This window comes from Anser anser (genome assembly GCF_964211835.1).
Source record: "Anser anser genome assembly, chromosome: 13".
Classification (NCBI taxonomy): Eukaryota; Metazoa; Chordata; class Aves; order Anseriformes; family Anatidae; genus Anser; species Anser anser.
The window spans coordinates 14982664-14996500 of record NC_139734.1 but is presented as its reverse complement, the minus strand read 5'-3'; the positions used below and the strand labels follow the sequence as shown (position 1 = coordinate 14996500).

Genomic DNA, 13837 nt, shown 5'->3' with positions numbered 1-13837 from the left:
GTTACATGTAACTAATGAAGCTAAGAATGTAGAGCCCTGGATGTAACAGATCTATCACTTATCAAAATACTGTATTCAAACTTCCCTAGCATATGAAATGCTTGAAATCAACTAGCTTTTCCTTAATGGAAGTACTTCATTTCCCCACCCCCCACCCCCCCCCCGTAAAAACATATGTTTTTTTAAATGCACACAAAACTTTCTTCACTTACTTCTGAAATTTCTCCATAAGTTTCTTCACCATCTTATCTGTGATCCCTGGACATGTTGCTTCTGCCATATTGATGCTTTTCTCAAGTTCCTCAATTGCTTTCTTTCTGCTAGCATTATTTGTGTCCTGCTGTTTGAGCTGAGTAGCAAACCAAAGCAAATAAAGCTTACAGAATTCATCAGGTGCTTGGGCAATAACTTAAAAATTTCTTTGAAGGTAAAACTTACCTCAGCAAAGACAGGGGTGATTATCATAGTTAAACAACTCAGGGTTTTAACAAGATCTTGATCCTAAAAATTAACAAATAAGGATATCAGTATATTCCTATACCATACGTATGCTGTGTTAAATGCAGCTTACATGATTTTGAAAGTTCAGCTGAATTTAACACAGCCCTTGTAACATATCACAAAACAATGAAGGTACAGTACATCAAAAAAACGTTAGGAAATATGGAAATAGATGCCTGATGACATATGTCGTTGTCACACTTCAATTTCTCTTCTCTAATATAACAGTTTAAAATTAATGTATCTTTGAACAGATACTGTTCTATTAGTATGTGGTATCTTTTGCCATTAAGGCTGACACAGGCATAGGAAATGTCACTAACAAGCATTATCTGTTGAACTACAAAAAAGTAGTCAGTTCTTAATAAAAATGAATAATTACAAAGTTTTAACACTACCTTACGATGGCTTCAAAACCGTCTCTTAAAGAAGAACTCTTTAGGCTACATACCGTCCCATTCTGCAGCTTCTTTGCATCTGGTTTCTTTCGAACTGTAGTAAAGCTCCACTCAGGATGAGAGTTGTTTTCTTTGTTACTTGACTCCCTAAGAAAAAGGATACGATGTACATAATACTAGCCACAGCATAATGCTAAGCAACCATAGGTAACCCAAATACATAGTAAATCTATATGGATTATTTCTGTATGCCTTAAAACAAGGGAAAAAAATGTGTTGAAACGTTAAATGATCTTCAGAAAATCAACTTCAGAGACCATCTTGAAATACAATCAAAGCAACCAGAAGATGCCTACTTATAAAGCTTACCTTCTCCTATGACATCCCATTTAAAACAGTTATCTGATGTCCAGAAAAGCAAGACACTTACAGAAGGCATGTTGTTCCACCCACATTGTGCAAACCTCTTTGTACACCTTAGCCTTGCTCTGTGGTATTTCTAATTGTAATTCATTGTTTTTGGTATAACCACTAGCCCCAAACTAGGAAACACACAGCACTTAAACAGCACTGAAACCGAGTTTAGATTTAAAAAAATTTAAAGAGAATGAGTGCATAGCTTGACTTATACATTAGTCTTCAGTTTCAAACAGAGGATTTCCTTGAAAGAAGCCAATGCAAAACAGAAAAAGTCAGATAGAGACTAAATTGTGAAAATTAACTTACGAATCAGAACCATCGGAATCAGTTTCATCGCTACTATGTCCCTCTGCTTTCCATCTCTTAAACCTATCAATTAGTTCTGTCAGGTATGAAGTCTTCTTGGCATTTTTCATAATGAATTTGTGCTTCAGAAGTTCTTTTGCTGTAGGGCGCTATAAGAAACACTTAAGTATTTAATGTTATGCTAACATTTTGTGACTTTAAATGTTAGTAGGGGAGATTTAGTATGACAACTGACTTAGCTCATACAGCATCAGGAAATTAGTAGAAACAGGAAGTTGAGAAAAGCCAGTAATCCACATTTACAAGCACTCTAAAAATATGATCAAGTAACACACAGGCTATTGCTTACCCTTCTATGCTAGAAAGTACACACCCAGGAAAATGACTAATCAAATTTCTCCACTGCAACATTTCCTTGTAAGCAGAATTCAGGCAGACAACAAAAGTTCTGCTAGGATAGAGATTTAGGATTCTCTCCTCTTTCAAAGCTTCTCTTCTGACCTTATCCTAGGTTCACATGCGTTGTAGGAAGTTGCCTCTGCCATCATCATTTCTTCTGCCTCCCCCCACCCCCCAATTTTAAACAAAAGAGGCTGGGGTGAAGAGACATCTGTTAAGAAGTACCATTAATATTTACAGTCAAAAGTATAGTCTCCAAAATTATTAAAATCAACTAGGATGTACCGTACCAGCAGAATACTTCACAAACATGTATTAAAAAAATATAATTATACATCTCTACACACACACACTTATCTACTCACAAATGTTGGATCCTTATTCAGACACGCATCGATGAATTCTTTAAAAGGTTTACTGAATTCTCCTAACAAAGTTGGAGGATTGTTTTTTGGAATGAGAAACAGAACTCTCATTGGATGCATATCAGAGTTGGGTGGCTCCCCTTTGGCTAGTTCAATAGCAGTGATTCCCAATGACCAGATGTCAGCCTGAGAAAGGAAAAAGTTACTTTTAGCATAAAGTTAAATGATATTACAACAAAGTATTTAATAACTGAAATCTGCATCCATATAATAAAACTTTGGTCTCAGTAGAAAATGCATAAACATTCTTTTTTAATACTCAAAGGCTATAATTTCCAAAGACCTAAGTGATTTAATCAGTCTTGAATAACTTTGACCGAGGTATACAACATCGGTATTGTTGCATTGTCTATTTCTTTCCTAACAGACAGCTTTATGAAGTTTGCTGGAAAATGATCAACAACTATGGTTAGATCTGAGACACCAAGTTGGCAGTACAAGTTTCTGAAGAATTAAGTGATACTGTTTTTACCTAGAAATAAGCATTATTGATACAGAGACGAATTTTATTTGTGTCTTATGAACTATGAAATCTTCCAATTTACAGATTTCTCCCAAGTGAAATATACATCATTTACATCTTTTTAGATTAGTTACAAGAGCCATTCAAGTCACTATAGGTGTTTCTCATTAAAAATGGGAATGATTGACTACACTTGGCAAATTAGTCATAACCCAAAGCTGCCCATATAGTAAAGAAGGGTTACAAGTTGCATCACTCCAATACTCCTTTCCTATTCATAAGAAGAACTAAAATATCTGTAATTTAATATTGAAGAAATAAGCTAGCTCGTAACTGGAATAAAACATTTTGAAAGAGATGGGGCTTGTAAGTCTGTTACTATAAAAAGTGTATTAATTTATTTCATTTTCTACTGTTCTGAAGAAGGGAACAGAGAAAAGTTAAAATTCAGTCCAGATGCCAAAATGCTTTTCAGTATTAGACTAGAAATCAGTGTATCCTGTCCAAAACCTTTTCATCTGTCCTACCCGAAGGCTTGCCTCTTTCATACTTTCCCACTAGACTTCTGGCTAAGAAAGAAAGAAGAAAGGGCATTGCTCTCGCAACAATAGTGAGGAGATACGGAAAGCAGGAGATTAGGTTGCTGGCAGAATGTAAATGAAGGGGTGGTGCAGCTGATTTACACACAGGGCAAACAGAAGAGGAATTATTTTCACTTGGACAGGACAACTTGCATTTTTAAAACAAGCTAGAGTACTTTCCCAAAAAGCCCTAGAAAGAGTATTACAGTTGTACCACTGGAACTCTACACATGAAAATTACAAGTGAATGTATATGCTCCTTATTATCAGCAAGAACCCCTGATATGTACAAAATTTCTTCAAACTTGAATGATTCTGGGAAAAATCTGTGGATTTTTAGTACATCTCAGATACTCAAAAGGCTTTTATGTTAAGTAAAACTGCACATTACAAGTATGGCTAAATGCTTACTATTTGAGAAAAACAGTATGAAAGTTACTTTGCACTACCAAGACTTTTAGATTTCTTGTTCCTACTTGAGGATGTATCTAAACAAACAGTGTAGAAAATCCAGTGCCAGCACCAAAATATAATGCCATTTCACTAACCACATGCTCTAGACCTTTTTGTGGGTATAGACACAGGAGTAAAGGGGATTGTTCCTTCCTTATAGTGATTTTTAGCAGCAGCTCCAAACCCACAGAAAACATGGTAGGGGTATAGTGTCTGCTTTTCTACTGTGTGTTCACATTGAGAAACTCTCCCTTCTAATTCATCTGCAATTAGTTGAAATCTTCAGAATTACACAGAAATACCTGACAGCAAGTTGTAGAAATGCAATCACGTATTAAGAGTGCAATGTTTACTGACAAAACACAGATGAATACTAAAGCTAAACTTGGTCTCACACAAGTCACCCTTCTGTAAATAATGGAAAGACAGGCAACCCATTCAATTCCTTCTCCTTTGACAGTAAGAGGAAGCCTAGAGACTAACTTAAATACCTGCATCTTAAGAAATTAGTTCAAATGGTAGGATTCATGTCATATAAAAGAGTGAGAAAAGAGTAAAATTTCAGTCCTGATCTCAGGTTTAAAATAAGGTGATAAATTCTGGTAGTATTCTGATTTGAAAGCTTTATTACTGCTTGAATAAAATGGGAAACACTGAATTTAAATTAAACAAAAATAAACCCACAACACAAAGTATCCAGGGAGTTTCTCTAGTAATGCTAACATGAAAGCATCAAGTTTACTTGCTGAGTTTTCATGGATCTTGCATGGGAGTACAGTGACATCCAATTACTGTAATAACAGTTTAATTGTTCTTTTGTTACTTAAAATCCCGTAATTTGAAATAAACTTTTTTCAGTATTGATAAAGCTAGAAAGACAAAAAACCAAAGTGCTTTCTGTTAGATCTGCAGATACGAAGAAAAGATATTCTACTCTCATACTTACTTTTGAATCATACGCTGACTGCTGAATAACTTCAGGGGCCATCCAAAATGGAGTTCCAACAAAGGTATTCCTCTTAATTTGCGTGTCTGTCAGCTGCCCAGCAACTCCAAAATCAGCAAGCTTAACATCACCTTGCTCTGATAACAAGACATTGGCAGCTGCCAAATGGAAATAATAAAACATCTAATTTAGAATGCTGCTCCCATGATTTTTAAGGGCTTTAACAAAGTTACATTTTAAATGCACCTTTTATATCCCTGTGAATTTTTTTCTCTGAATGTAGGTAGTCAAGACCTTTCAAGATTTCCTTTAGCATGGTAGCGATCTGGAACTCATCAAATGGGCCAGCACGCAGCTTTAGAGAAAAGACACAGTAAAATAGTTTTATTCTTGTATCTAATTTCTGCCTTGTTATTGATTTAATTAAATATTAACTTGAAACATTTTTAATGTAAAGAGCTAAAAGAATTCATAAAACGAAGAATTGAATAAGTAACTCAATATTCTATCAGAAATAGGTGCCATTAGAACGATCATCTTCACATCTCCTCTACTGATAATACATGCAAAGTGCTGCTACTTTTCTTTTATGTATAGTACAGTCCCCTCAGCATGCAACACACATGAAAAGCTAGAACTTCCTAGAAGTTTTAGTTTTCTATCAAACACAGTAGACTGAATTTTGCATTTTAAAATGTGTATGAAGAAAGAGTTTATTTCAGAATAAATGTCTATTGAATGCTGTTTTTAAAGTTAACGATAGTTTTTTCCTTGTTCCAATATTTTTGATTCCATGCTTGCCTTTGCAACAACAACACAATGCACTACTATAAAGCTGCTTGTATGGGGGAAGTTTTGCACATTGGAAAGCTATGTAAATAAAACAGAAGTATTAAGGTGTGAGATTCTACTACAAAAACAAGAATCAAAAAACCCACACAAAACTGTAGTGAAAGAGAAAACTGTAACATTACAAAAAATTGAAGCAAAGTGAAATAAGCCAAAAATTAAGGTTTTATCCTTCTAAAGAACAAGTGAAACCACCGAACACTACTAAAAAAACCTACTTCATTATTTCCTGACAATCCACGAAAGACTATAAATTATGTGAAAATGTTAAAGAGTTATTATCTCAGTCTATCTCTCAAAAAGACTAAGTTCCAAAGCTACAAAGTACTATACGCTATACATAATTACTATGCTTTTGCATTCCTAGACTTGAGCTGATGTGATGTAATTCCATAAAGTTTAAATAGATCTGTGAAGTTAAGCACAGACTTAAACCTTTGCAGAAAGGAGAACTGGTAACAAAAATATAATTAACACCATATTGTACTACTGAAGACATGATATTTTTCCCTTCAGAACCACACAAAGACTGAGTTACATTATCTTGCAGGAAAGGGTGGGTCTTGAAGCTTTACAGTTGAGGCGGAGCAGTACTGAAAGTATGGGGAAACCACATCCACATGAAGTGGACTGTGAGCTTGTTCTGTCTAAGCTACATCCTTCATGAATGCTACACAATCTTAAACAAAAGGTACTTTCATGTTTAACAGAAAATGGAAAAAATAACACCTTCTAACCAGTTAAAATTAATTATACTCTGTAGGCACACATAGCATTAATTCCTCAGACCTGATCCTAAAGGAAACATTTTGTATGCAACTGTAATGAATACCCTGATTGGGGGGGATTGGACACCACCACCACCAACAAAAACTCCCCACCCAAGACAAGTCACCCACCCTCCTACCCCCTCTATGGGGCAAACAGTACTTCTCATACTAAAAAAGAAAAACACCACAATCTGCGTTCCATTTGACTGAGAACAAGAGTTTCCTAATGCTTAGACAAAAACAGTAAAACAAACAAACAAAAAAATTAACACCGACATGTAACAGAACTACCATGCAAATCAACAATTTTGGAGCACTATAATGTAGCAGTGATGCAACATTAACAGCCTCCAGGGACTTGATTTCATTAAGTGATATGAAAACACAATTAAGTAGTTTTTGCTCATACTTATAATGCAAATATTATATACTTACAAGATCCAAAGCTGACCCTCCACCCAAGTATTCCATTATTATCCATAGTTTTGTGCCCTGTAAAAGAATGCATGGGCTGTTAGAAGTCCAAGGGTGCCATAAAAAAAGTCCTTCGATGGACTACCAGTACACTGTTAGGAGAATACAAATATAGAAACCCATTAATCATTAAGATGCATCTAATTACTTCCTGCAGAATGATCACATAGCTCCTGTGCAAGATGCCTACATATCAATTAAAGTTTGACTTCCATATAAGAACAAAAACAACACCAGAAGTGATACACATCACCACCCTCCTCCTCCCCCCAAATCACTTTCCTCTAAGCTGATCTAAAACAATTCCACCTAAAGAAACGGAACTCGGGAGGAAAAAAATAAGATTTTGGTGGGAGTTTAGGTTTAAAGCCAGAGTTTTAATTTAAGTCTTTTGCAAGAACTACAATCTATCTTTGCACTGAAATTATTACTTCCAGATATTTGCTGCACAGAATAACATTTTAACAAAAAACTTGTAACATCACCACATTTCTCATCTGAGGAAAATATACAGAACTTAGAGCTGCTTTTGGGCAAGTGCGAGAACACAAACCTCTCTTCAGACAACAGACATTTAAAGACTAAGTGGACATAGATGCTAGCTGTCCCTCCATCCACGTTAATTGTGCAAGTGCATATCTTGCATGTCTACAAGTTCCAACTTAAGTTGTGGGAAACAATAAATAAATGAAAATTCACAGCTCTTGCATCTATCATGAAACATGCCTGCTATCAGATAGGCAGCTCCAATTTTGAGATAGTAAGCAGCACTGTAAGCACCAGGAGAAACCAGGAGAAACTGCACTGTTAGACCTGGAAGCCTACAAACACATTCATTATTTCCTAGGTTTTTAGACCAGACATTCTAAATCAACCACTAAAAAAAGTTGATAAGAACAATATAATTAGATAAAAGGTATGACTGAAGGAACCTAACTTATAGTTTGTTTTTGAATTCCTAGTAACACTGCAAAGTTCACGTATTCCTTCACTATGTACTATTTGAATCTTCGCTTCTGTGAGCTGCTGTACTTTCTTTGTTGAGATGTCTCAGCTACAGTACTAGATTTGACATTCTTCTAACGATTTTATAGGTGCTGAGTTCATCCTTAGTATGCAATTGCAAGAAGCAGCTGATTCATGTAAACAAAAAATTGAGAGATTTGTTACAAGATCTACAGATAGTATAAATCAAAACTGGGATCTGCTACTTGCCACAGTCCCCTCAGAAGCAGAAACACAGATATTAACCTACGGGCTACTACTTTAAGGATTCTGGGAGTAAAAACATTTCGTTGAAATCAATACCACAACTATTAAAAAATACTAAAATAGAGCAGAAACGATGAAGTACCACGCACAGTGTTTAAGCAGCAAATATTTACTAGCACTAGTTCCTTATAGCAGAACACAAGCTTATAGCTGGAGTACTTTTTAAAGCCTCTTGCTAGGTTGTATTCTGTCCTACCGTTTCCTGACTAGTGACAGAAATCTAAAGGATACAACAAGCAAATAAAGGTGCAGTTTCTGAAAGTAACACATCCAATTATGTTAACAAAGTGTACTCTGTTAGATTTATACTGAATTTAAGAAACACGCCATTTATGAGAGTCTATTCCAATATTATGAGATCAGCAGGGAAGGGCTGGCTAATTTTAGCAGTTTTTATAAAGCCCTACTTTGTCAGTTGAGAAGACCTGCAAGGAACTCCAGTTTAAGGCAAACATTGTGGTTACCAGACATGTTTGGAGGGTCTGACTATTAGTTGAAAACACCGTAAGGTGAAAATGAATAAGTACTGTGTTCCTGAAATAATGTTTCAAAGAAACTGCTACTATCCAGCCTAACCGGGTGTGGATATTTTCTAGCCAAGCATGTACAACCTTTTTCCTAGCTATTTTGGGTCGACCAAGTATAAATAGACAATGTAGAACAAACAATATCTTTAGATGGACTCAAAACTTTGCTGCACTAGCTTCTGTACAGTTTTGATGGAAGTCTCTGGATGCTAGTATGAGTTTTCCATACTGAAATCCAAAGAACTAAGTAACTTCAGGTTTGTTTAATTGCAAAAGAAAAGAACAATTCTAGGCAGCTATGCTAGTTACAAGGACAGATACTTAATTCCCTACTCCAAAGGCTACATAGCAGAAATACAGAAAACAATCATGGTATTTCAGTCATCAAGAGAAGATTGCTCTCTATTGGATCAAGCAAAAAAGACAGTACAAGTATTTTATTAAGCTTCACTATTTGGCATAACCAAAACATATGAGAAGTGGAGTAACCTTTAATAACTTTAATTTTTTTTTTCCATAAGGTAGTAATACCAACATTTTGGCAAGCCATAGAGTTGAAGAAGATACTCACTTTAGCAGTCTCACTTATCTTACACTGCTACATTGCTATGTTTTATCACTTTGAAGGGTACTTAACATAACCTGTTTCATTTACTGAGGTATGATGTTAAATGCAACACTGGATGACAAGAGGAATTTAGACCTTTACCTACCACAGACATGAACATCTACAAACAGATACATCAGGATTTCAGTTATCTTACCTACAGAAGTTCCATTAATACAGCTGTACGCTTGCACAATACTACACACACTTGTGAAAGGCATTATACAAAAGGTGAAAGCTTTTCCTACCTACACGAGTGTTTACTGTGGTGCATTCTTTGACTATATACTTGTACTTCACCCACCAATGTTTAGAAAATACTAGTGATCTTGCCAGACACCAAAGAAAAACTAAGAAAAAAATAGTAACAATAGCAAAACTCTAAAATTAAATCAGTGGGAAACTCCCACTTGAACTCCAAAATTCAAGATATACAGGTGTCCCAAATTACAAAGATGTGTCTTTTGTTTTGTGGGGTAGGTTTGTTTTTTTTTGCACCTTTTTTGCATCACAATAATGGAAAACTGGCATCAGCTTTATCTCAAGAAGCTCTAAAAAAGGTAAGCCTTACTATCTTTTATCAATGATAAGTTTTTTGAAGTATCTAATAACAGATAAATAAACTCACATTGTTAGGTAAAAATATTCAGGGACTGTCCATATTTTTAAAACCACATTTAAAAGTCAGATGTAAACATTGTAGCTAAAGAGCAGCTAGGCTGCAGAGCATTAGAGTATCTTAATGGCATCTGCTGAGCTGACTAAGTTACAAATTAGTTAAGTCAAGTAATCAAGATAAAGACACACTTTCCTCCCCACTTCCAGTTTCTGCTTTAGCTGGAGGAGCATCTGGAAGAGCCTGCATGTTGCTGGCAAGTCCCAAGGCCCAAGACTGGGTCAGTCCATTCCTGTCAGTCACAAAGCTGCTTCTGCATCAGGAACTGTAGGAAACTACAACTGTAAAGCTACAGAATACTTAAAATAGACCATACAAAACAAAAATCACTCATCTGAAAAGCTTGCCATTAGAAAACCCTCACAGTTAACATCTCTAACTTCAAGTTTTAATCATAAATAACATTCAGTTATCAGCTATGGTATCTTACAGAAGAAAAGTTGAGACTGACTAAACCTTGATGACAATAATCATCCGCTTGTTCAAAGTTTACTTAAAAATCAGTCAACGAACGAGAATAAGTTACAACAGAAGATGTTCAGTTACAGTTCAATTGGATGAACAGACAAGAAAAATCTGAAGTCAAGACATGGTTTCAAGTGTAGTTTCTTCAAAGTAAAACCCATCAAATCGTGTAGGCTTCATTAACAGCAACTTGCAAACAGTATTTTAAAAGTGATCAGGATTATTCAACTAAAATATATTAATAAGCACTGAAAGCAATTTGACCATCCGCACTGATGGTTTGCTTTGGTACACACAGGAAAAGTCTCTTTAAGCAGTGCAAAACTGCAAAAACATTTCTAACACCATTCCTAGAGCTTCAGAGAAAGCTACACATATAATTATTGTATTTCAGTAAACTATTTATATTCCATAAGCATTATCTAGAAGAGGTCAATCAAGCTCAACCCATTTGTTTTCTGGCAAATAAAAGATGCGAACAGAAGAAGAGTACCATCTTTTACATTTTGAAATGTCTTCTATTTAGTGTATACTAATACTCTTCTAGCCACTACCTTGAAGTATTTCTAAGAGTAATTTTCACTGATTTAGTTATATATAACTAACTATTCACCAACAAACCTATTTGACTGCTTTGAATGTGATCGTGGTACCAGTCATATCCATAGCAAACTGCTATTACTCTCAATAGCCTAGGACTTTGCTTTCTAAGAAATAACATCTTAATTTTCAGAATTTAGCCTCAATGTTCTTTAACCTTTAATTATAAAGTCATTTGGAACAAAATTGCACATACTTGTTTCCAACAGAAGTCTACAGTGTATGTAGAAATTAAATCCAGAATTAAATACTACAGAGTTGAATACTTAGGCTGACAGCCATTCTCAGAATAATAGTTAACAGAAAGTTAAAAGTTATAGCAATTAAATTCTAAAAAGTAGACAGATACTACTCTCAAAATACATGTTATTACCAAAATTAAAGTCAGCATAAAAGATTCTTTGCACATTTATAGCAAAGCTAATATACTCTTTCCACTGAGGAATCTCAAGTTGAAAGCTCTAGTATTAGCAACCAAGAATAAATCTAACCTAAGAAAAATTTGGAGCCAAGATACTACTTAAGCAGGGAACAGCAAGCAATAGAATTACCTACCATGCTAGTCTGGGATGAAAAACATTCCTGTGGACTTTTTTTTTTTTAAATGAATATCTTAAAGGAATGGAAGAGTAACCAAAATTCCACAAACACCTCCCTAAACTTCACACAAGCTTTCCTTCCCCAAAAATATTAGAAGTGCGAAAAGTAAGCAGAAGATCAGCATTAATCTTTCAGAATTTATCCATCTAGAACAGAAATGGAAAGAACTCAAACAGTGGTGAGGAAAGTAACGAAGCATTAATATACGCCCGTATTTGCCAGGAATTTTTAAAGAGTAAAAAGCCCTAACCAAGAGTTGAAAGTTTTATAGCACTGAAAAAATAGCTACATATATGTATTTGAGAAAAGGGGGAAAAAAAAGAAGACTTGCATAAGAATGGCAAAGACACTATCGTTAAGTACAGGTACCTATTTAGATTTGGAATACCCTTTTAGCACCTATGTTACTGTAATAATAAAACGACAGTTTTCTTTCCCTGTTCAACTCATGGCTTACGAAGCTTCCTCCACCCACTACCCCTCAAACAATGTCTCCTCCCCCCCACTAACCAAGTCAAGGTTTCATTTCTCCATTTACAACTGTTGAAATCCCTGTCTAATTCTGAACTAATTCCAAGCAAAAACACTTCCAAGACATACCTTGACACGTTTGTACTTCAGGGCAAACATTTGGGTTTTATAACTCAAAGTAAAAATGATGAACAACCAGGAGGATAACATTTAGGACCTAACTCAGAGAACACTATTATATAGATTCTGCAAATAATTCTATAGTATCACTCACAAGTGTGACACAACTTAGAGATATCTTTGGAATAACATCAAAAACAGTATACCTTAAGCCTCAAAAAACAAACCCCACCCCAATCATTTTAAATACCAACTACAGGTAATGCTTTTAGCTTTTTTAGAATGGTTTTAGTTTTAAAAAGTCACCTAAAGCATATGCACTGCAGATACTTTAAGGGATATTTTAGATGATTACACCTGGACAGTTTCAGAAGTTGAAAAGACTCTCAACGTTTTGGATTTCTGTAGGGTTGGGGTGTTTTTTTTTTTTTTGTTTATGTTGTAGATTTTTTAAAAAAATTTTTACAAATATAACATTTTACAAAGTGGTTACATAACGCTGATGTCAGTTCTACTGTCTCAGGCCTACTATATTTCATAAACACAAAGGTATCTCTACAAGGTGCATGATTTCTTTCCATATCAGAGAAAGGTTTTTGTTAGTATAGCTATGAATGTATTTTTCCTTCCCCAGAAAGGCCACAAAATTGTTCTAGAGATTGTAGGGGAAGAAAGAAAACTATGGTCCAAAAGCAATAGCAATGGCAATCCCCTATTCGCAGGACAGTAGCCATTTTATGCAAATTCTAGCCTCAAAGAATATGCAGCAAAAGAAGCAAAAACAAAGTGAAAAGAACTGTTCAAAGAAAAACAAAAAAAAACCTAAAAAAGTAAAGTTGGCGTGACAACATATCCTCAAATTCAGATTTTTTTTCCTAGCAGCATTCAAAACTGGGTGACATACTGCCAGCAAATATCTGTGCAATACTATACACTACCTTTAAATATGATCCATAGTATTTCGTTACATAAGGACTATCACACTGACTTAAAACAGTTATCTCTTGCTGTATATCTTCTATTTCATCTTCTGCTTCCTCGAGGTCTATGATTTTTATAGCAACCACTTGCTGCGTCCGATTATCAATTCCTTTAAAGACTTCACCAAAGGAGCCTTTCCCAATGCGTTCCAGTTTTGTGAATAGCTCTTCCGGGTCTGCTCTATGGTTCTGGAAAAAGAAAGAAAAAGGAGGAAAAAAAGATATGAGTTATCTTAATTAACTTCCAATTTATTAGCCCTTATTACTTCCCAAAAAGCACATCATCCAGATTTATTATTAGAAGGATCATACCAGATAAATTTGTTTCCCATACACTAACTTCTAATTCAGCTGTTAGTTACAGAATATACATTACACAATTATATTAAAGGTACACGAGTCTCACCAAGGAGAGAGTCAGGTACAAATCTCATTTCATTTCCCCACATAACACTTTAAAAGGAAGGAACAGAGCCATCCTTAATATTAATCCTACCCGTGCATAACTCAGAAGACTGGGGAACGCAATTACTG

General features: G+C 35.1%; 1 protein-coding gene across 2 annotated transcripts in view; it reads right to left on the bottom strand.

Moving 5' to 3' along the window:
* STK26 (serine/threonine kinase 26) overlaps positions 1-13837 on the bottom strand; it is a gene marked incomplete at its 3' end in the record, with an annotated part of 32045 nt that overhangs the window by 2204 nt on the left and 16004 nt on the right. Inside the window, exons 3-11 of one of the 2 annotated variants that reach the window (XM_083796922.1) lie at positions 13262-13492; positions 6947-7003; positions 5139-5247; positions 4893-5050; positions 2390-2575; positions 1626-1774; positions 953-1046; positions 439-501; positions 213-349 (exon numbers count right to left, since the gene is read on the bottom strand). In XM_083796922.1, the coding sequence (XP_083653048.1) occupies positions 213-349; positions 439-501; positions 953-1046; positions 1626-1774; positions 2390-2575; positions 4893-5050; positions 5139-5247; positions 6947-7003; positions 13262-13492 (1184 nt within the window). Of the gene's footprint in view, positions 1-208; positions 350-438; positions 502-952; positions 1047-1625; positions 1775-2389; positions 2576-4892; positions 5051-5138; positions 5248-6946; positions 7004-13261; positions 13493-13837 lie in introns of those variants that run through there. The other variant, XM_083796923.1, reaches the window with a different exon arrangement.